We start from the raw sequence: 20,944 nt of genomic DNA, 5'->3' as shown, positions 1-20,944 counted from the left end.
AAACAAAACAAAACAAAACAAAACCAAAACCAAAACCAGAGCAGAGGACTGGGGAAAGAATCATAGGGATTACATCCAGAAGGGACTTTAGGGGTCATCTCACCCAATCCCCTTCATTTTACAAATCAGAAAACTGAAACTCAGAAGGTTAAGTGATTTGCCTAAGGGATTGGGATTGGGATTCAAACCCAGCTCTTTTGACTACAAAGTCTAGGCTCTTTTTGCTACATTGCCTCTTTTTAAAACATTGGGCAGGAAGTTACAGTAACATTCCAGTGGGAGCCTCCCTGAAGTTGAGAGAGAGGTGGGAAGTCTCTTCTGAGGCCAGAGGCAGCTAGGATTAACTAGGAGGGAGTATGATAAAGCAAGATTTTGGGGGTGAGGGGGGAAGGGGAAGGCAGGAAAGGAGGAGTCTAGTAGTCAGGCTCCCGACTGCCCTTGTCCCCTTCCAAACAGATGTTCTTTCACATTCCAGCCAGAGCGTGATGGAGACATCTCTTCCAAATCCTCTGGGGGGCCCCAAACGGGGGATCCTCTCTAATCTGGCAGAGTTCCAGTTGGACTATGAAGATCTGCATTGGCTCTGAGGAGCAGTGCTGGTCAGCCCATCTCCAGTCAGACTGAGGGTAAGAGTGTGGGGGTTGGAGGTGGGGGCAAAGCCCATTACCAAATGGCAACAGGAGGGTGCTGCTGAATTTGGTGGTGTAATGTTGAGTGGTGACTGGGGTGAAGGTAAACTAGAGAACCCCTAAACAGCAGTCTTGTCCCCCCGCCAAGGTTCAAGAACATCTTGGAAAGGACAGGTCACAGAAGAAGCTCCACCTTCATTTCTTGATTCTGGGGCAGAATCCAGAACTATGCAGGAAGTGACTGATAAGATACCCCAAGATGCCCCCATAACAGGACATAAAAATACTAACTGTGTTAGGGACCCTTGTAGCAACTTGGTAAAGGCAAAGATTTTTTTTTTTGGAGGGAACTACATTCATAATTGAAGGAAATACTAAATTTCAATTAGAGATTCATGAAAATAAAGATGTAACCTTTTTCTGTCCAATTCTTGGACTTCCTGAAATCTATCTGTGGAACCCCATTGGGAACTTCTGCCTTAGTGGGTAACCTGCATGAGGAGATAGTCTAGTAGCAGAAAAAGAATAAGGATCAGAGGTCAGCAGATCTGAGTTCTGGCCCCAGCTGTCTGACCTTGGGCATATGTCACTTTATCCTGTGTTGCTGTTTCCTCAGCTTTCAAATGGGGATTAGCATTGTATGCCCTTTTATTCCAGATTCATAGGAATTTGCCCAGCCTTAACTGAGATCATCCTTTTGTAGCAAGCAATCATATTTCCCCAGGCAAAAAAAAATTTTTTTTGGATTAAAATACTTTATTTAAGATAATCTGACTTTTCTTTGGCCTCCCTGTGCCCGATGAACATGGTGGTCAGGAAGAACTGGTGTGACACACAGAAAGTTCCCAGCCTCCTCCCACCCAATCCCCCTTGAAAAGGAACCTGCTCAACCCATTTCACAGAAGTTCTGGGTATAGAACAGTGCTCCTCAGTGGGCTGGATGCCCTGTCCAGAGAGTCTAGGAGCAGGGTCTTCCTTGGAGTCCTCAGTATTTTTTTACATCTTCACCATCATGCCCAGGGCTAAGGGCTGTCTGCCTGCATCTTTTTGGCATTTGTACCCATTGGTATTTCCAGTGGGTCAGAGTGGCATATGGGGGCTCTTTGGGGTGACATCCCAGGCCAGGAGATGAATTCCTGCAGTCAGGTTGTAGGAAAGAGTTGCAAGGTCCTGGGAGAAATAGGAGACTAGAGGAGGTCCCCTACAGACCATTGTATCCAATGTTCTTCGAAATTGTCCCAGGCTTGGCTCTCTGCGATTCGGAGTGGCTGCCAGGGTGGGAGGGCACTTGCTAAGAAAAGGCTTAATTGCTCCAGCAAATTTTCTCCTGAGACCCTAGATGACCAGGGTTTTCTCCTCTTCCACTAAGCAAAGGTAGCTGTCCCCTCCCAGACACCCCAGTTTAGGTGCCACTTTCCAGGTTCCTTCTTACCTACCCTCTTCCATTGTGAAAAGTGGGCTAGGCTAGACTTCTCTAGCGGATCCTTTCGTATAGGGCACAATTAACTGTTTCCTTTCTTTCAAAAGAATGTTGCCTAGACTTCAGGCAAGGGATACTTTCCCTTCCAAGGTCCAGAGGTCCCTGTTTCATTCAGAAACAAGAATGGGAGAGGGAGAGGATTCATCCACTCCTTCCTCTCCTCTGCACCCCGGGTTCCATGGAAGTTCCTGGGATGAAGAAGTGAACCCTTCCCCACCTGCTTCTGAGTCATAGTTAAGTGTTCAGTGTTTAGGTACATCCCATGACCTGGACTCTGGATCCTCCTGCAGGCTCCTCTTTTTCTTCTTAAGGCACCAAAGTCCTGAGAGTCGGTCTCCCAGCCGAGGGAGAAGTAGACATTCAGCAGGGGTTACATTTGGCTAATAAATAGAGGGGCTGTGGGCAGGGAGGTAATTGAGATTGTGAAAGGGGCAATAAATATAAGCTAGGCAGAGGTTGCTCTCTCCAGGGTCCACTGGGTTACCTTTGGGGAACAGCATCTTCGCACCTGCCCAAAACAAAATGCAGAACCGGAGTGAAGTCTGGGGGTGTTCTCTCACAAAGGGGCCTGGAAGGCAGGATTCCTGGGTTTCTAGTTTCCGGGCGGCCAAAGTTGAGCTCTTGTGTTTTAGTGCCTTGTTTGGGTCATGAAAAAGAACAAAGGGGCCCTTTCCACCTAGGACTTTCAGATCTAAGTCCAGACCATGGCTGTCATTGATTGTGTAACCCTGGACTAGCTACTTCTTCTCCCTATGTTTCCATGTCCCTAAGTATAAATTGTGGGTATGAGATCGGAGGATAGTGGAGCTGAAAGGGACCTCAGAGGCCAATCCACTCATTTTACAGATGAGGAGACTGAGGCCCGAGGAGGTGAAGTGATTTGACATGTTGTAAGTAGCAGAGCTGGGCTTCAACCTTAGACCCTCTGGCTCAAAATCCAGGGCTCTTTCTAATTCACCATGATTGAATGGATGAGGGATTAAGGACTATGGTATCTTTCCCTTTACCACCGGCTTCTCCTGCCTCTTCTGAGTTTGAAGGAGGTCAGTCCATAGAGAGTAAAAGGGAGAGAGAAGTTCTACAGGGTATAAAGACCAAGGTCAGCTGATTTCCTTAGCATTTTGGCAGACTGTTTCAATATATGGGCTCTAGGGTAACTAGGTGGGGTCCCTTCTCCCCCTCACCAAGGGATTCTCTCTAGTCTCTGGCTCCTCTCTTCCACCCCTACCAGCCCCAGAGCCCCCAGCCTCCTTGTCTCCCCCTCCCCATCCAACACTCACTGATGACAGTCTCTGGTTCATTGCTTCTCTCTCTTCCTCTTCCCTCTACCCTTGAGTCTCCTCCTGTGTAAGAAACCAAAAGGGTCAGGACACATGGGCTTTGGATGGGGCTGGGGAAGAAGGGGTAGGGCTGTCCTGAGCTGGAGCCCAGCTTACTTGCATCCCAGACCAAGGACACTCACCTTTCTGGCTTCATCTTCTCTCTCCGAGGCCTGGGTAGAGAAGAGAAGGGAAGGAGATGAAGGTGAGTTGGGAGAGATCGTGTTCTCAGGGCCAATAATTGGCACCAGGGCCTCTAGGGAGAGGGGCAGCGCTCATTGGACAGATGTGGCCTGGGAAAACCCTAATTCCCAGAGCTTAGTTGGAGTCAGGGGGTAGAGGGACAGTCAGACGGATCATTGATCTACCCCTGGAATGAAGTCAGATGGCTGAAGGGGAATGACTAGTTCTACCCTGCCCAGTCCAGTGGGGTTGGGGATGGAGATAATGATAACAATCATTATGCTTAGAACTCACATTTATATGATGCTTTAAGGTTTACAAAGCGCTTTCCTCACAACAACCCTGTGAGGTAGGCTGTACAAGTATCATTCTTCTCACTTCACAGATGAGGAAACGGAAACTCACAGCAGGGAAGGGAACCACCAGGTTCTCACTGCTAGCTAGTGAGTGGCAGAGTTGAAATTCAAATTCAGTCTCTTCCCAAGTCCAACACTCTTTTTAGCAGGGTCCCCAGATAAGGAGTTCAGGGGGAAATGCTGCCCTTCCCCTTCCTCACCCCCAGCAAAGTGCAGAATGCTCTCCAAACCAGCAGTCAGTCGATGGCTGACTGCCCTATCAAAGTAGCTTCTCCAATCCCTAAGGCACCAGGAACAAGAAGTCTGGGAGTAGGTTTTGTGACAGTTGTTTTTACTAAATATTTTCTTCCTTTACAAGAAAGATAGGGTTCTTGGAGGCTGCATGACTCAGTGGAAAGGGGGCTGGCCTTGCAGTCAGGAAGACCTGAATTCAAGTCCTACACACACACACACACACACACACACACACACACATCATGTGACCTTGAATAAGTTACCTCTCAATGCCTCCAGTCAACTAAGATTTTTGTAATAGTGGAGGAAGTTTCCATGTTCCACAACCTCCACCAATGAAATCATAGATCCACACAGAAAAGAGGGAGAGGAGTAGGGAGAAAGTTCTACTGGAGAAAGGGGTATTAGAAATGATAGCCATGTGAAAAAATAAATCAATATAAAACATTTAAAAAATTAAATTCTGGGAGTGCCAGTGTTTCTGTTGGTTCAAAGTCAGTGACTTCACTCCTCAATCTCCCTTCCTTTTGATACATTTCTCATCTTCTATTTCTAATCCTTTGTTTTTTATAAAAAGGATGCATAAAAGATTGGGTGTCTGGGTCTCAGCTCTCTTCTTGGGGAAAGGAGAGGGAGAACAGAGACTCTTTAAAATAGGTAGTTCATAGCAGGTCATCAGTGATATTAACTGGTTTTGAATATGAGCTCCTGATCTATACCAGCAACACTTAGGGGCCAGGGCCAGCCCTCCGTTTCTTTGGGACAGCCTTCTGGGGACATCAAAAAGGCCAGAATACCAGCCATTGTCAGGGAGTATATGAGAATCGGGAGTATAGAGTCAGCTGTTACCAAAAGGACCTTCATCTCTCAGGCATGGGGTGACTGCCTCACAGCTGCCCAACTGGAAAACAAAGTACTCCTGTTGTGTTTTCTCTTCTTGTTAAGAGGAGGAGAAGAGGCCAGCTAGGCTCAGGGGGAAGTGATGACATCAATCTGGTGTTTGGTTTGTAGGTGAGAGTGGAGAAGAGTGAGAATCTTCTTAAGTGCTCCAGAAGATGCTTCAGGGGTCGTGCTTGAGCAGATGTTTGGAGGGTAAGCCTTCCAGTAGGTGAATCTGCCCTGGTGTTAAATCCTCAGGAGGTAGGTCTCCAAAGAGAAGTTCAGCGTGGGTTACAAATGATATTGCAGTTCTATGTGTGTTACGGAGGCCGTGGGGTTGAGGGGAAAGGAAATGGGTCTAGGAGTCAGAAAACTGGAGCCCTCCCGTTCCGATGTACTAGCTCTATGATGATTGGCAAATCTATCAGCCTTGCTGAACCTCTGTTTCCTCATGTGTAAAATGGGAATGAAAATTACACCACCTACCTCTTATGGTGGCTTGAGGAAAGCATTTTGTTAACCTCACTGTGTGGCAAACATGAGCAAAGGTCACAAAGAATGATCAGGCTGGGATGGGATTGCTATCTGCGTCATTAGAGGGAACACCACCGTGATCTGAGATTCTTGGACTTAACTGCTTTGGTTTCGTTTTTAGAATAGGTATCATAAGAATTTACCCTAAAGAACATCCCCACACTCACACACACCCCTTTAGAGCGCTGTAGTGAGGATAAAATGAGCTAATGTATTTGGAAGCACTTTGAAATTAGTAGAGGGCTACATCAGAGAAAATTATTAAGACCAGATCATGTGGCTGAAAGGAATCATGGCATAGTGGATAAAGAGGTGGCCTTGGAATCAGGGTAACCTGGGTTCAAGTCCTGCTTCTGATACCTGCTGACTATATAACCCTTAGCAAATCACTTAACCTAATGGGACCGCTAGGAAATCCTCTAAAAAGCTACAGAAAAACTCCCTATCTACATTGATAGAGGAAATTTCCTGACCAATGGGTTCTCTCCACCAGTAAATGAAACTTTGGTCTAGACTGCCCCCCCCAAAAATCATGAGGTATATCACCAGAGGATGAAATAATAACCAATCTAATAATGATAGCTATCATATAGTGCTTTAAGATTTGCAAAGTGCATTACATATATTCTCATTAGTTCCTCACTGCCACCCTGTGAGGTAGGTGTTATTATCATTATCCTATTTTGTAACTGCAGAAACTGGGGTTGAGAAAAGTTAAATGATTTGCCCTCATTCGCACAACCAGAAAGTGTGTAAGGCAGGATTTGAACTCTGGTCTTCCTGACTCCAGGTATAGTGGCTATATCCACAAGGTTAGGGGAAGGTATTTACTACTCACTCCAGTCAAAGCTGAGGCAAAGTCTGGTTCTGTGCAGCTCTGAGTTGGCATGGTGAGCAGAGAAATGGTAATGAAATGTGTAGAGGGAAGGCAGAGACAAAGGCCCCATCATTAGTTGGGGCCCCACACTGGATGTGAACCATAGCTATACAATTTAGGGGTACTCCAAGCTATTGGGCTCCCCAGAGTCCAAGGATAAAAGGAATAGCATCCTCTCTTACTCTCAGGAGTTCCAGATTCCCGAGGATGTCAACTCTTCCCAGCCCCTTGTATAAGCAATAAGGTCTGCTGGTCTACCCCCTGGACCGAACAGACAATGAACCATTCTTTCTATGCCTCTTGAGCTCGGGCAGGAGTTCCAGGGGCCCTATGATTCAGGGGGAGGTTTTGGCCGGGGCCTGGAACTTTAAAGAAACCACATGTGTTTCCCTTTGACTTAACAAAGAGTCCCTGCGCAGGGCAGGCTGCACTCAGATGGACTTGTCCTCTTATTTTATCAAGAGTCTGGAACCTGCTCCAATTTTCCAAGCACAATTGCCCCAGAGCTAAGATCAGCCTCCAAAACTTAAGCTCCAACAGGTTCCCAGTGAGTGGCTGCAGTTTGTGCTTGGTTGCTAGGGTTCCCAGGCCTACAGCTTCCTCCTAGCAACCCCAGGGCTGAGCACCCCAGCACTTGTAAAGCCCTGCATGATTAGCAGTTATTCAAACTTCTCTTTCCTGCTTTTTTGGATGGGACCCAGGAGTCCTCTTCCCATTCTGCCACACAGCTGTAAACCAGCTGTTGGTTCTACCTCTCCAGGCAAAGGCTAGAAGGGGAGGATGGGGGTGGGGGGGGAAGAGATGGATAAAGGAGTAGGAAATTAAATGCAGCTGCAGCCAGAGTGCCTCTTGGTGAGTTAATTATTTCCCTGTCTCCAAAAATCCAGGAAACAAAATGCAGAAGGCCTCAGCGGAGACCTGACCACCCGTCTGTCTCAGACACTGATTTGCTGATCAAGAGCAAATGAAGATCGCTACACTTTAAGCAAAAGGCCTTGGTTTCCAAGAAAGGAGAGTCCAGGAATTTGAGGACAAACCCTCAGAGAAGTTAGCAGTCTGGGCTATGGAGCTATGTCCGTGATGCTCTGTGAATAATGGCCCACTGGGATAGTAGGTGTCTCCTCTCTTCTAATATGCCACGTCTCCCAGAATCACAAGCCTTTAGTTGGATCGTAGGAGCTACACTTGGAAAGGACCTTACAGAGATCACTTAGTGCAAGTAAGCAGCCACTTACTATATATATATATATATTTTTTTTTTTACAGATGAGGAAAATGAGGCCAAGCAAGGTTAAGTGATTTGCCCAAGGTCATACAGATAAGTAAGGACAGAAACAGGATTTGAACTCTGTGACTGTTTCTACTATCCCATCTCCCATCCCCTGTTGGGGGTGGGGTGGGCAGGACAGTAGGAATGCTAGTACCCTCCAGGGCAGGCCCGAGAGTGCCCAGGACCCTGGTCACAGCCTGTGCCATGTGGGTGGTGAGAGGCAGGGATCCCATACCTGCACTCACACCGCACATGCTCAGTGAATGCTAACTCCATGTAGGATGGCTGTTCCCCAGACTTGATCTTCAGGAGCTGGAAAAGTGAAAAAGAAGCGGGTTATGAAATTTGAAGGGCAATGTGGAACTGTACAGTTCCCCATCTATCTCCCTTCTAGAATAGTGGATCTTTAACCTTAGGTCTGTGGATAGATTTCAGGGGATTCTATGAACTTGGAAAGGGAGAAAAATAATAAATTTATTTCCACTCACTTCTAACTGAAATTCTGCTTTTCCTTCAATTATGAAGGCAACAAAAATTATTCTGAGAAAGGATCCATGGGTTTTACCAGACTGTAAAAGGGGCCCATGGTACAAAAAAAGGGGGTCAAGGTCCCCTGCTCTGGAAGAACCTAGTCTCTCTTCCCCCCAACACAGAACTTCTCCCCATTGCATTTCCTCCTGCCTCCTTGGGAAGAAGTCACAGAGTCTGCCTCCTGAGTCCTACGAGCCTTTGCACCCTATACCCCTGCTGAGTGCCAGACAAGCAGCTCACCAGGTGCCAGACAGCAGCAGCACCTATAATGGCTGACCCAGGCCAAGGGAGTAAGCTGCTGCATCAGTCCCAGACGTTTCTTCCAGCTGATCTCATTGACAGAGAAAACCAGAACCAACCTGAGGGAATTCATCCACCTTCCCCCAGCTAATAGCATCATCAATTACTACCCTATACAAAATGTGGGGGTGTGGAAGGGTGATAAGGTACAAATCACTAGAACTTGAACTAGAACTAGAACATGTTTTTTTAAATAGTAAATATTTAATAAAATGCCTATTGAATGAATGAATATTTCAATATCTAAGACTGGTTTGGGGCGGGCAGTGAGGGTCCAAAAACTGGATAAGTTCTGATGATGGGGAAAGAAGGGAACCTCAGGGATGGAGCATCCTGGTCTCAGAAACAGTGTCAGAGTCTCAGGGAGTAGGTAGGGGGTCCAGAGGTAGGGCAATGGGGTACCTGCATGGTGACATTGGTTGTCTCCACAGCAACACAGTGGAGGTTCTCATCTCCGCAGCAGCCAGTGCAACGCCTCAGTGAAACACAGGACGGGCTGAACATGTGCTCCACTTCCCCTGGGTACTCTGTTGAAACATCCACTAATTTCTCCAGCGAGCGGCAGAAACTTCGGCCCCATACCTCCTGGAAGGGCAGCACTGCAGGGGGACAAAGAATGTTAGGGTCTGAGATCTAAAGGAGAGGAAATGTGGGGAACCTTCCTCCCTTCACAAGCACCAAAGTCAAGGACAGGGTAGGTTGGATACACTCAATCCTTATCTGTTTTCTTCACAGACTCTTCCAACATAATGCTCCCTATTAATTGCCCTACCCATCCATGCACAGTACCTTGCACCTGGCAGTTGCTTAATAAGTATTTGTTGAGTCTAAATGTCTATTGAATCCTATGAAGCCCAATTCACTTGACATTTCTTCCTTGAAATCTTCCCTGACTACTATATCCACACTGACTTTGAGATAAACATATAGAGGGAGAACAGCAATTTTGGCTGCTGGTAGAAAGCAGGGAAAAAGTCACCAACTCCACCTGGCTCAACATGCATGGTAAGCAGGGGCATTAAAAGGGCTTGAAAGGAATTTCCTCATCCCAGTTGATTGGCAGTTTTGCTGAGTGGAGATGATTTTAGAGGGCACCCAATTTCCTGTCGAAGGAATATAATAGGAATTAAAAGGAATTTCAGATCCTGACTCAGATAAGGCTTAGACTGACTCATCCCAAACACCAGTAGCAGAAGAACAGAATCTCAAGAGGCAGACAAAAATATCTAAACATTTCTCTTATTGGCTGGCTAGGATTTGAAGCACAAAGGAGCAAAAAATGGCCCCTGGAACTGTCAAGCTGAAGACCTGGCATACCCCTCCTCCTATGGGGAAAGAGGCTGCACAGTAGCCAATGACCAGAGGATGATATCAGAGTGCAGAGGCAGAGATGCTCAGCAGAAAGCAACATGGCTAGGAGAACTGAGAGAAAGAGGATGCTGTTCCAACAGAGAAAACAGCAACCTTGATCATATCAGTAGAGAGCACTGGTGGTTCCACAGCATTACATGTTCTCTATACACATACCTTTCCAATAGTAGTCCCTGGTCACATCACAGTTGTGTCCTTCATGAGGCATTGTATCCCTGGGTTTATAAAGACTTTTTTGGTCATTTATTTTGCTATGGTATTTAAATGTCCTTAGACATTATTTTAGAATGTAGGAACCACGTCTTCTTCTATAATCTCAGCAGCACCTAGGATAGTGCTGGGCACGTAGTTGATTCCCAATAAGGGTATTGTATTGAACACAGTTGCTGAATTGTTTTCTTAGCCTGAGTTCTATTGGGCTCCTCTAGGATGGGTGTGAGGTTGAAAGCCCTTCACCTTTAATCCTTTCTCAAGTCAGATACTGTGCCACATGCATAAGCCTGTATCCTTCCCACCTACTTAGAACTCATCATAATACTGCAAACCTTAAAATGCCACATAAACCCAAAACTCATATATTTGCATACATTATCACATTTGATCCTCACAATAACCCTGTAAGGTACAGATTTACTATCCCCATTTTACAGCTAAGGATGCTGAGGCTTAGAGGAGTTGTGACTTGCCTAGAGGTCACATACCTGTTAAGTGGCCAAAATGGAACTCAAACTCTGATCTCAAGTTGAGGGTCCTAAGTTCATTTTCCCACACAGCCTTTCAAAAGTACAAGGCAAATGGCTGCTGAACAATTTTTTTTTTATGGTAGCAAAAAATTAAACACAAAATGAGTGTCCGTTGATTAGGAAATAGTTAAACAAATTGTGGCATATGAATGTAATGGAATATTACTACACTGCAAGAAATGATGATAATGAGTAATTCTGAGAAACAAGGGAATACTTCACAGAAACTTGGGATTTCAGAGTTGGAAAGGATGTCAGAGGACATCTAAGCCAACTCAGGAGAGGTAGTATATGAAACAGCCTGTCAAACTCAAGTAGACATGAGTCCCTGCAGGGCCCACATTGACTTAGAAAACCACAAATTAGCATTATCTATGTCATATTGTATTTTTATTTTATTAAACATTTGCTAATTACATTTTAATGAGGTTCCTGCCCCCATTTGGCTGTGAGTTTGACACCTCTGGTGTAGAAGATGAAGTGCTGTTGTCTGAGAGTCAGAGAGACCTAGGTTCAAACCTACAGCGTGAGGATGGCCAAGTCACTCAACCTATCTGAGCTTCAGTTTCCTCCTCTGTAAAATGAAATCTCTTCCATGTCTAAATCTATGATCCACACCTGAAAGAGAATCCCCACTAGAACATACCGGATACATTGTAGCCAATGATGTAAAGCAAGTCAAGGGAAGCAGAACTATGGGAACAACATACATCACAGCTACAATAATGTAAACAGAAGGAACACCAAAATGAATTAGAATGCTGAGTAGCTACAATGACTAATACCCACTCTGAAGGAGAGATAAGTAAACATCTTCCTCCTTTTGGCAGAGAGGTAGGTGACTATAAGCGCAGAGTGTAACATTAACTGTCAAGTGTGGTCACTGTCGGGGTTGATTTTGTTTAAGTGTTTTTCTTTACTACAAGTGAGGGCTCATTTGCCTGGAGTGTGGGTATATAAAAAATGACTGATGTAAAAACAAATAGCATAAAAAAAAGCATCAATAAAATTTATTTTTAAAATAATGGCTAATGAAATCTGAGGATTTTCTAGCCTCAGTCTGGTCTGGTAGAAACCCTGTTCAGTCGAGAGAAGCCTATTGGACTCCCTAGTCCTGAAGACCTTGAGAGAATAGGTCTCAGGTCTCCCTGGAAGGCTGGGAGCTGAGTGACATTACTTCTAAGCATCATATCGCTTCCCAGCTCAAAGACCTTCAACATATATCCTAATGAATGACGTCTGAATTTCTTTGTCTGTCTTTCAAGGCCATTCAGAGTCTGGCCCCATCCTCCCTAGCCAACATAAACTCCACGGTCTAGCCAGGTCATTCTCCTCACTCTCACACAAATGCACCGTGTCCTATATAATCTATACCATCATCCTGTTCTCTCTTATGTGGTTTCCTTTGTCATTCCAAATCCCACCATCCTTCAAAATCCAGTTCAGCTTCCATTTCCTCCATTAAGCCTTCCCTGAACTCTCAACCCAGTGAACTCTCTCTCTGTGAATGGACACTCTTCTCTCAGCTCCCAAAATGCTTGTAGTCTATTAAAAATATGGCACCCATACGCGTGAAACAATAATGAACATTATGAGATAGTGTATGTCATCTTTTGGACAGGCATGATGCTATAGTTTAAAGTTTGCAGGATTTGGAGTCAGTTCTGCTTACCTGGGTGACCTTGGGCAAGTCATATCTTTTTCATGGGTAGGGAAGAGGGGAGACAGGTCAGGCCCAAGCAAGTTGTATTTTGGCCAGAATCTTGATTCTCCAATTGATAATTCTCCAATAGATCTGTAGCTGAAAGGGATCTCATAGGCCACCTAGCTCAATCCTCTCATCTTACAGATGAGAAAACTGAGGCCAAAGGAAGTTATGTGACTTGCTCAAGGTCTTAAAGGTAGCAAGTGTCGGAAGCAGAATCAGTTCAGACTGGAGAATCAATATTTTTTCTCTTGTATCATGCTGACACTTTACAGGGAAGAGGATCCCCATGTGTGCTACCCTACATAGGTATATTTTTTGTCTTTTATTGGGTACCCAGTTCTTATCTCAGCTATCTCAGTCTCAGTTTCCCAATAAGTACAACAAGGCGGTTGGACCAGACTTTAAACCCCCTTCCAGCCCTATACTTGTAAGTTCTCTAGCTTGTAAGCTCTTTGGGGGCTGGCATGAAGTTTTATATTTTGTCTATATCCTCTCCCATGTTTGTAAAAGGAATAATCAGCCTTGGGACTCTAGGCTTGCCTGCTCTCCAGTGAAGAACCATTGAAAATCTCCAGTGATCCAGAACCACACAGTTGCCTCTGAAATGATCTATAACACCCCCAAAAAGAAATTCTTCCTTGTGGGGGAAACCTAGACCCAACCATAAAACCAAATGGTTCAATATGGTATAGTAGGAAGAGCTCACTCTCAATTGAGAGTCAGTAAATCTGACTTCTAGGCTCGGTTCTGCCATTACCCAAATGGACAAGTCATTGAATCTCTCTAGACCTGACTTTCCTCCTCTGTAAAATGAAGGGATTGACCTAGATCAAGGGCTCTTAATTTGGGGGTCCACAAGCCCCCAAGGGATCTAAGGATATATTTCAGTGAGTCTCTGAACTTGGATGGGAAAAATAACTATATGTATATATGTATATATATAATATTTATATTTATATCTTTATTTTAATTAACCTTTAACTGAAACTTAGCATTTCCTTCAATTATTAATGTAGACAGGGGCAGCTAGGTGGTGCAGTGGCTAGAGCATTGGCCCTGTAATCAGGAGTACCTGAGTTCAAATCTGGCCTCAGATACTTACTAGATGTGTGACCCTGAGTCCAAAAAAAATTAATATAGGCAACAAAATATCATTCTGAGAAAGGGTCCATAGGCTTCACCAGATTGCCAAAGAAGTCCATGACACACAAAAGATTAAGAATCTCTAGATTAGATGACCTCTATGATCTTTAAATTCTGTGATATTCTATGAATTAGGACCAGATTGGTCTTGGGAATGCAAGGAGGGAAACAACTGTTTGACCCATTGTACCCAATGGTGGCCATGCCCACGTTGGGTATCCCCCCGGGGTGCTGGTGGACAGACGACTAGAGCTGGGTCACTCTGAGTCCCTAATGCCTCTCCTCCTACTGAAGTCTCCCTTCTCTGTCCCTGCCCCCCACCCAGCCAACACCTCCCCTTTGCTTGCTTGCTATTTTGAGACAATGGAAGGGGCCAGAGTCCATTCCACCGAGTAGATGATGGCATTGGTCTTGAGGTAATCTCCGAGGAAAAATAAACCTTGGTCCAAGCAGAGGCCATTGGGAAAGGAGGAGAGTCTGTGGAAAATACCCAGGCCACAGCTGTCCACGTGGCCTAGACAGCCTCTGCAGGCCAATACATTGATGCTTATCTGGGTGTCAGTCATACTCCAGGGATAAACTGAGGGTCAGAGACAGAGAGGGGAAACTGGCTAACCCTGGCTCTGCCTTCTGTGATCTTCTCCAGAACTTTCCAAAGGCCCAAGACCCTCAGTGTCAGGAGGGTGGAAAGGTGAGGGTAGGTAGGAGTGAGACAAGGATCTTCTCTGACCAAGGGGATGGAGCTGGGGGCCCTTTACATGACCTAAAACCTATTAGAGCTTTGATGGAGAGGAAGAGCAGCACAGAGACAGGGATTAGCACTTAACATTTTAATTTCATGAGCTACATGTTTAGTCTGAAGCCCTCATGGCACATTGATGTTATTCTGACCATTTAATCTTGTTGAACTGAAAACATAAATAATATTTTAAAAAAAAGATACAATGGCTAAAGCAAGATAGATGACGTCTGAGGGCAGAGTTTCTTCTAAAAGTGACCCCTACAATCAAAAAAGGAGCATTCTGAACTGTCCCCAACCCCCTCCTCCAGTTCACATTGAGCTGGTGACAGCTTTTTATCCAACCACAGTCAGAAGGGAGCAGCCAGGTTAAGCAAAAATGACTTGTCTTGGCAGCAGAAAGAGACAATGATTTCCCTTTTCCTCTCTTTTGGTGTAAATGCAGTTTCAGCAACTCCTGTAAGGCCTGATTTCCCCAGGTAAGAGTCTAGGAAGCTTCAGGGGGCAGAGGTTGGGAAGAGGTATGCACAGTCCTCTATTTTACCAGGACCATTCGGTTGTAGCATCATGCAACACTGAGACAGACAGGGCAATTCTTTCCTCGAGACCCTTGAGATGTATTTTGGAAAGTGAAGGTGGCAGGGGGTGTGGGGCAGACACAGATATCACTGACTTGCTCTGTCCTTCCTAAATAGTAGTAATAGTAGTAGTAGTAAATAATAATAACAAGGATAGGGACAGAACTGACGATTTAATTGGTGGTGGTCACACCCAAGTGAACCATCTGACAATGTATTTTCTCTGCAATATATGTTTTCAGAAAGTAGTCTAGAATACTAGGAAGTTAAGTGACTTATGTACGAGGGTCACACAGCCAGCATGTGTCAAAGGTTGCACTTGAACTCAGGGCTTTCTGGCTTCAAGGCTGGCTATCTATCCATGATGCTATACTATATCTATATAGTATTATGTCCTATACTACACTATACTATATATATATATATGTATAGTACTATATCTATGTAGTATATACTATCTCTATAACAGGGTTTCTTAACCTAGGACTCCATGTACTTGGGTTTTTGCTTTTTTTAAAAATTGTGATAACTACATTTAAATATAATTGGTTTGCTTTGTAATGTTATAGATTTTATTTTACACCCTTAAAAATATTATTCTGAGAAGAGTTCTATAGGCTTTCTCAGACTGCCAGAGGAGTCCGTGGTTACAAATAAACAACCCCCAAACAAAAAAAGTTCCCAGTTATACATTACTTTGAGGTTTACAAAGTGCCCTGTGTACATCGCCTTTGCTAATCTGGGAAGCAGCTCAGTACAGTGCTTTCGTTTCCTCCTCTCTCTCTCTCTCTCTCTCTGCATTTTAGAGTTTCTTGAAGTTCTTCCCGGCTCATCCCCAGACTCTTCGTCATAGACAGCTGGCTACTCTTGGAGGCAGGGAGAGCAGAGAGTGCCAGGCAGGCCAGCTTGGTGTCTGGCTGGTTTAGAATGACCAGGCAGCCCCCCGACAGGGATTTTCTTGGTGTTATCAGAGGGATTTTCTATCTTTCTTCCCCTTTACACGAAAGCCTCCTGCTGAACCCATCTGGCTCCAGTTTCCCATCCCTGCTGGGCGGAGACCCAAGAAGGGAAATGTTCAGTGCCTGAAAGAAAACTTTTCATGGTTGTTGCCTGCCGGGAGGGAAGGGAGAGGGGCCGGGAGGGGCTGCTGGCTTCTGGCCTAGAGCACAGCAGGTGTCCCCGTGAAGAGATGTGCCAACTCAGGCCTGACATGGAGAGAGCCTCCCACAAGAGTAGATACAGTTGGAAAATCTTCCTGCAAAATCTTTTGTTTTGACTTAGGAACCTTTCCTAGCCAATAACACCATATTCCTCCAACTCTCTCTTTTTGTAGGTGGACAAGAGGCGGAAGCTAGGTCAGGCCCAAAGCATGATGTCCTTGACTTGTCCAGAATCTTGGTTCTCCAATTGACTTTATGGTTCCGGGATTATAATCAGTCACAGGACCATAGATTTGGGACTAGAAGGCACATCTAATACCACCCTCTCATTTTACAGATGAGGAAACAGAGGCCAAAGAGACTTGTGGCTTGTCTAAGATCACAGGAATATTATGTGTCAGAAGCTGAATCCAAACCCAAGTCTTTGGACTCCAAAGCCAGTGTCCATTCCACAGTACCACACTGATTCAATATAAGGAATCAGACCTTGCTTCTTTATAATGTGGGCTAAAGAGGTGCCTCTGTTTTCCTTTATAGGAATGTTTTTGCCTGGGTTGTGAGCATTTCAAAAGCAGGAATATTGGGCGCCTCCCCATACCTCCACAGTGCCTAAGTCAGTGATAGACACACCTGAAGTGCTCATTAACTCAGAAGATTTGGTTGGTTACTTCTCTCATCTGGTTGGGTTCAAGAGGGTCATAGAACACAGAGCAGGTAAGTCTGTCTGGGGAAGGGAGGGGAAGGGAAGATAGGGAGGGGATGATGCTGGCAGGCAGAGGGTGTTTCCTGATTTGAGACAGGATCTTATTCTGGAGGGGAACAGCACGCGTGTTCGTGTGCCTGTTTGTACATGCTTCCTCACCCACAGAAATGTCTCATTTTGGGAGTGGGAGGGGGAAGTGACTGTCAGGGGTTAAAGAGGTGGCGTGTGGACACTCAGCACGTTTCTGTGAAGAGCCTGGCATTGCTCAGCCTACTTTCTGCACGTATGTCTGTGCTGGCAAACGCCTGCATGCACTTTGAAGATTCTCTCTGCACATAAGTGAGGGAGGGTGTTACTAAGGCTTTGTCTGTTTGCAATCAATTGGAAGTTCTGGTCAGATTCCCAAAGTGTGTCGGCAAGGATGGAGCACTGAAATGGGAACACCCATCTCCTCCTGCCCCCTCATCTTTTGCTCTATTGATACCTGGACCCCTTCCTGCCCCCACCTCTGACCCAGTGTGGGGGGCGTGGAAAAAGCTCTAGACAAGAACTTGGGGAAAGTAAATTCTGGATCCCAATCTGTTCCCAACTAGCTACATGACCTTGAGCAACCCATAACTTCTTCAAGCCTCAGTTTCCTCCTCTGTAAAAATGAGGGGAATGGAGTAAATCAGTGTTTCCAACTTTACCACAATTTTAGGATTCACAGATTTTAGGGCCACTGGACAGTTTCTCTTCCTTTTACCTTTTTAAGCCAAACTCACTGTGGCTTTTACCCGCATTTCTCACACCAGCAAGCATTTAGGGGGAAGCCAGAACATGAGTCTTGGCGGGCACAAGTTTGGAAGGAAAAAGGTTAACTCGCCTTCGTCCCCATGGCCGGCTTACCTTCTATTTCTGCTGTGCTGTTCTCAGGAGGTACATCCCGCTGGTAAGGAAAAAAATGCATGGGAATAAGGGAAAGTTAGTGTCAGGCAAACAGTCCCCAGATGAAGAGTGCTGGGGGGCATGGTTGCTTTGTCAACTATTTATTTACAAGGCCTTCTCATGAGTTGTTCGGGATCTAGACACCTGTGAATCTCTCCTTTCCCAACTCCTTTCACTTGGATATTACCTCATATCTCCCGACCCCCCATCTTTCAGGCCTTGGCTATGGCCAGCTGTGAGACCTTCGGTAAGACACTTCAACATACTGGGCCTCAATTTCCTCACCTGTAAAAAAAAATGGGGCGGAGACTAGATGATCTCAGTGGCCCCTTCCAACTCGAGCATTCTACAGTCTATAGCTGCTTTCCCTTTCTGCTTTGTACTCTGCCTCCCTCCTACCCATCCCCCTTCCTGTGCTCTCCCACACGAGCCCCTTGGCCCCTTTAATGTCCCAGCTTGGCTAGGTGCCAGAGCCCTGTGGGGAGGGAGATCAGCTGGTGGGAGCAGGGGGCCACTGGTGCTGGTAGCTGTAGAAATGCTATATAACAAGGCAACTCAGCAGCCTGGCTCCCTCAGGACCATCCAGGGAAATACAAGTCACTCCCCCATTCTGCCTGGGAAGTGATCCCCTTACTTTCCTGGCCCGTCTCCCACTCTTCTCCCCTCCCCATTCTACCCACCCAACACCCCTGCTTTCAGCATTAAGGACCTGGGTGGGAAAGAGGACTTCCCTAGGCAGTGGGAAGGGACATTATTGCCTTTGGCAGGACGTCTTTACCCAGGCTGGAACTGAGCCAAGCCTCTAAGCCACATGCCCTAGCTCCTGGGAAAAGAACTTGGGAGCTTCTCTTGGCCCAGGGACTCAGGACCTCCGGGTCAGCTGCCAGCAGATGGGGACCTTGGGGCTGGACTGACCCTGGGGGAGTGAGGTCAGATCCAAGAAGAGGGAGCATTGTCCCCTTAGACTACCTGAAACCCTTCCAGGGGACTATTGACCAAGCCATGGAATAGGCACTGGTGTCCCCTTTTTCCCCCAGGTCCCTCTTGCCCAGGTTGGCCCCCTTGCACTCAGCAGTAATTGGAGCAATCAGGCATGGCTCTGGTATATTCCCCAGCCACCCAGGGAGTCTACCTCCCTGGTGACCCTGCCCCCTCCAATCTCTCTGTTTCCCCAGAGCCTGGCTGGGTCAGAGGTCCCAAAGGCATTGAGCTAGTCACCAGGGCCTCGACCCTGACCACAGGGCCAGAGCCCAGCCCTGGGATTAACTGGGAGATGCTTTTAGCAAAACCACCAAGGCCCTGGGGCCAGACAGGAAGTTTCCCTCCCTTTGCTGTGGTTTCCCTATAGTCTCACCCCCCACCTCCTCCACCCCCTTCCGGGATAGAAACCTCAACTGGGGCTGGTTTTCCTCTAGGGGTTGGCTTAACCTGAGTTCTTCATTCAGGAGGTGAGGAGGGTTCCAGCTTCTAGGAAGTACCTGGAGCCCATGGTTATCCTTTTCTCTTAGGGATGGGGAGGAGGTGTCTGTGTCCATGGAGGTGCCCTCTCATTTCTGCCCACAACCTCCTCCTAGATTCTCCAGCCCACTCCCTGACAGATGTTGGGGATGGGGAGAAAGGGGGAGCTGGGTTTGGGGAAGAGAGAATCCTTACCTGGGGGGATGCAGCAGGCAGGGACAGACCAGCCAAAAGCTGCAGGAAACACGTGAACAGCCGCATGGCTGATATCGCCTCAGAAGTCCTGGGGCATGGGGCTTGAGATCCAAAGGAAAACCAACATACTCAAGCCCACGAAGGACCCCAGGTGGGGTGAGAAGTGGGAAGGAGGAGAGGAGATACCAAGGAAAGCTTTTCCTTCGTGGGGTGGAATTGGGGAAGAGACCCTGGAAAGTCCACTTCACTTGGGTCTGTGAGGCAGAGGGACCAGCACCCATAACCTGAGCATCTTGAAGCGGCTTCTGGGAAACTCCGGCAGCGGGCAGGTGAGTGAGGTCGTAGAGAGATCTTTAAAGAGAGAGCTGGCAGGGAGTTTGGGGGTGACTGTCCCCAGGCTGGTGCCTCCCTGCCCAGATGTCCGATTGTCAATGAGTGGCTCCTGGCTCAGTCCTCAGCGCCTGCAGGTTCCCTGCTGCCTCAGAGATCGGCTCCCATCTGAGAGCCGCTGCTGTCTGCAACTCTGTTTCATGGGCTGGGATCTGCCCGAGGGTGGAGCTCCTCCTCCCAAGTCCCTCCCCTCCTTTCCCTGCTGCCTCTGTGGTGAGGCAAGACTCCAGCCTGCCTGCCTAGCCTAGCCTATAACCCTGGTGAATGGGGGCTTCCACAGAATACGAGCCAGAGACAGGAGACCTTCCAATAACAAAATGGAGAGACCCAAGGTAGGTAGGCCGGCTGAATGAAAGGGACTCTCCCACTCCTGGGTTCCATTTGGGGTGGTCCCATTCAAAAGAAGTCCTCATTCAGGGCCGCCTGGCCTGCTGTGGACGTGGGCCGCCCCTGCACACATCTTTATAGCTGGTCCTGAGGAACATGCAGGTAACTCAGGTGTGGCCTGCGCCTGGCCTGGCCTCGGGCTGTGGGTGGTGGGCAAGGAGCAGACTGTCCTTTCCCAGGGCTCTCTCTTTGCCCTGCTCAGCACTGCCCCCTGGCCCCTTCTATCTCACCTTTCCTCTCCTCTGATCCTCCTGCCACCCCCTCACAGCCCCTCCCTTCTCAGGGGCTACCCAGAACACCCAGGTGAGTACTTCAGACTTTGTGCTGTTTGGTGGAAGCCCCAAGCAAGGGCTGGCTCTGGTGTTTGTCCAGAGCCCTGGGATAGGGAAGGCACTCTTTGTTTCAGGTAACCTCACACAGCTGGGGATAAAGCTAGGGGACTGGGAAGGAGGGGTGGGGGATAGAGTATGTCCGTGTGTATGTGTGAGGGGAAGGGGCGAGGTGCAGAATGCTGTGCCATCGAAGGTTATCTCTGAGATATGACTTATGAGACCCTAGGCAAATGCAATTCCCAAAGCACAAGCCCTAGCAGTATCAAATTTGGTGCAGTGAACAGAAAACTAGATTTGGAAGTCAGGGGACCTGGATTCAAATCCTGACTGTGAAACTTAATACTCCGTGTGACCACCCACTTCCCGATAAAGAGGTGATAGACTCAATATTCAGAATGCAGCACGCATTTTTTTGGACATGGACAATGTAAGAATTTCTTTTTCTTGACTATTTGCCACAGGGATTGGTTTTCTTTTCTTTTCTTTTCTTTTCTTTTCTTTTCTTTTCTTTTCTTTTC

The 20,944-nt window shown here is 46.8% G+C and overlaps 1 protein-coding gene across 2 annotated transcripts; it reads right to left on the bottom strand.

Moving 5' to 3' along the window:
• Positions 1–1,403: 1,403 nt before the first annotated feature.
• Positions 1,404–19,915, bottom strand: PGF (placental growth factor). 2 transcript variants are annotated; one of them, XM_027844803.1, is made up of 7 exons: positions 19,318–19,900; positions 17,626–17,665; positions 8,995–9,191; positions 7,997–8,073; positions 3,572–3,601; positions 3,390–3,452; positions 1,404–2,617 (listed from the first exon to the last, which is right to left on the bottom strand). In XM_027844803.1, the coding sequence occupies exons 1-6, from the start codon at positions 19,381–19,383 to the stop codon at positions 3,407–3,409; spliced, it is 456 nt and encodes a 151-aa protein (XP_027700604.1). In that variant the 5' UTR covers positions 19,384–19,900; the 3' UTR covers positions 1,404–2,617; positions 3,390–3,406. The 2 variants fall into 2 exon arrangements, with proteins under 2 accessions (XP_027700604.1, XP_027700603.1); XM_027844802.1 differs by lacking the exons at positions 1,404–2,617; positions 3,390–3,452; positions 3,572–3,601 and having other exon boundaries at positions 7,704–8,073; positions 19,318–19,915.
• Positions 19,916–20,944: the final 1,029 nt, after the last annotated feature.

This window comes from Vombatus ursinus, unplaced genomic scaffold, assembly GCF_900497805.2.
Source record: "Vombatus ursinus unplaced genomic scaffold, bare-nosed wombat genome assembly UNPS02014945.1, whole genome shotgun sequence".
In the NCBI taxonomy this organism is placed as follows: Eukaryota; Metazoa; Chordata; class Mammalia; order Diprotodontia; family Vombatidae; genus Vombatus; species Vombatus ursinus.
Note: the sequence above shows the minus strand (reverse complement) of the source record. Positions and strands in the feature narration are given on the sequence as shown.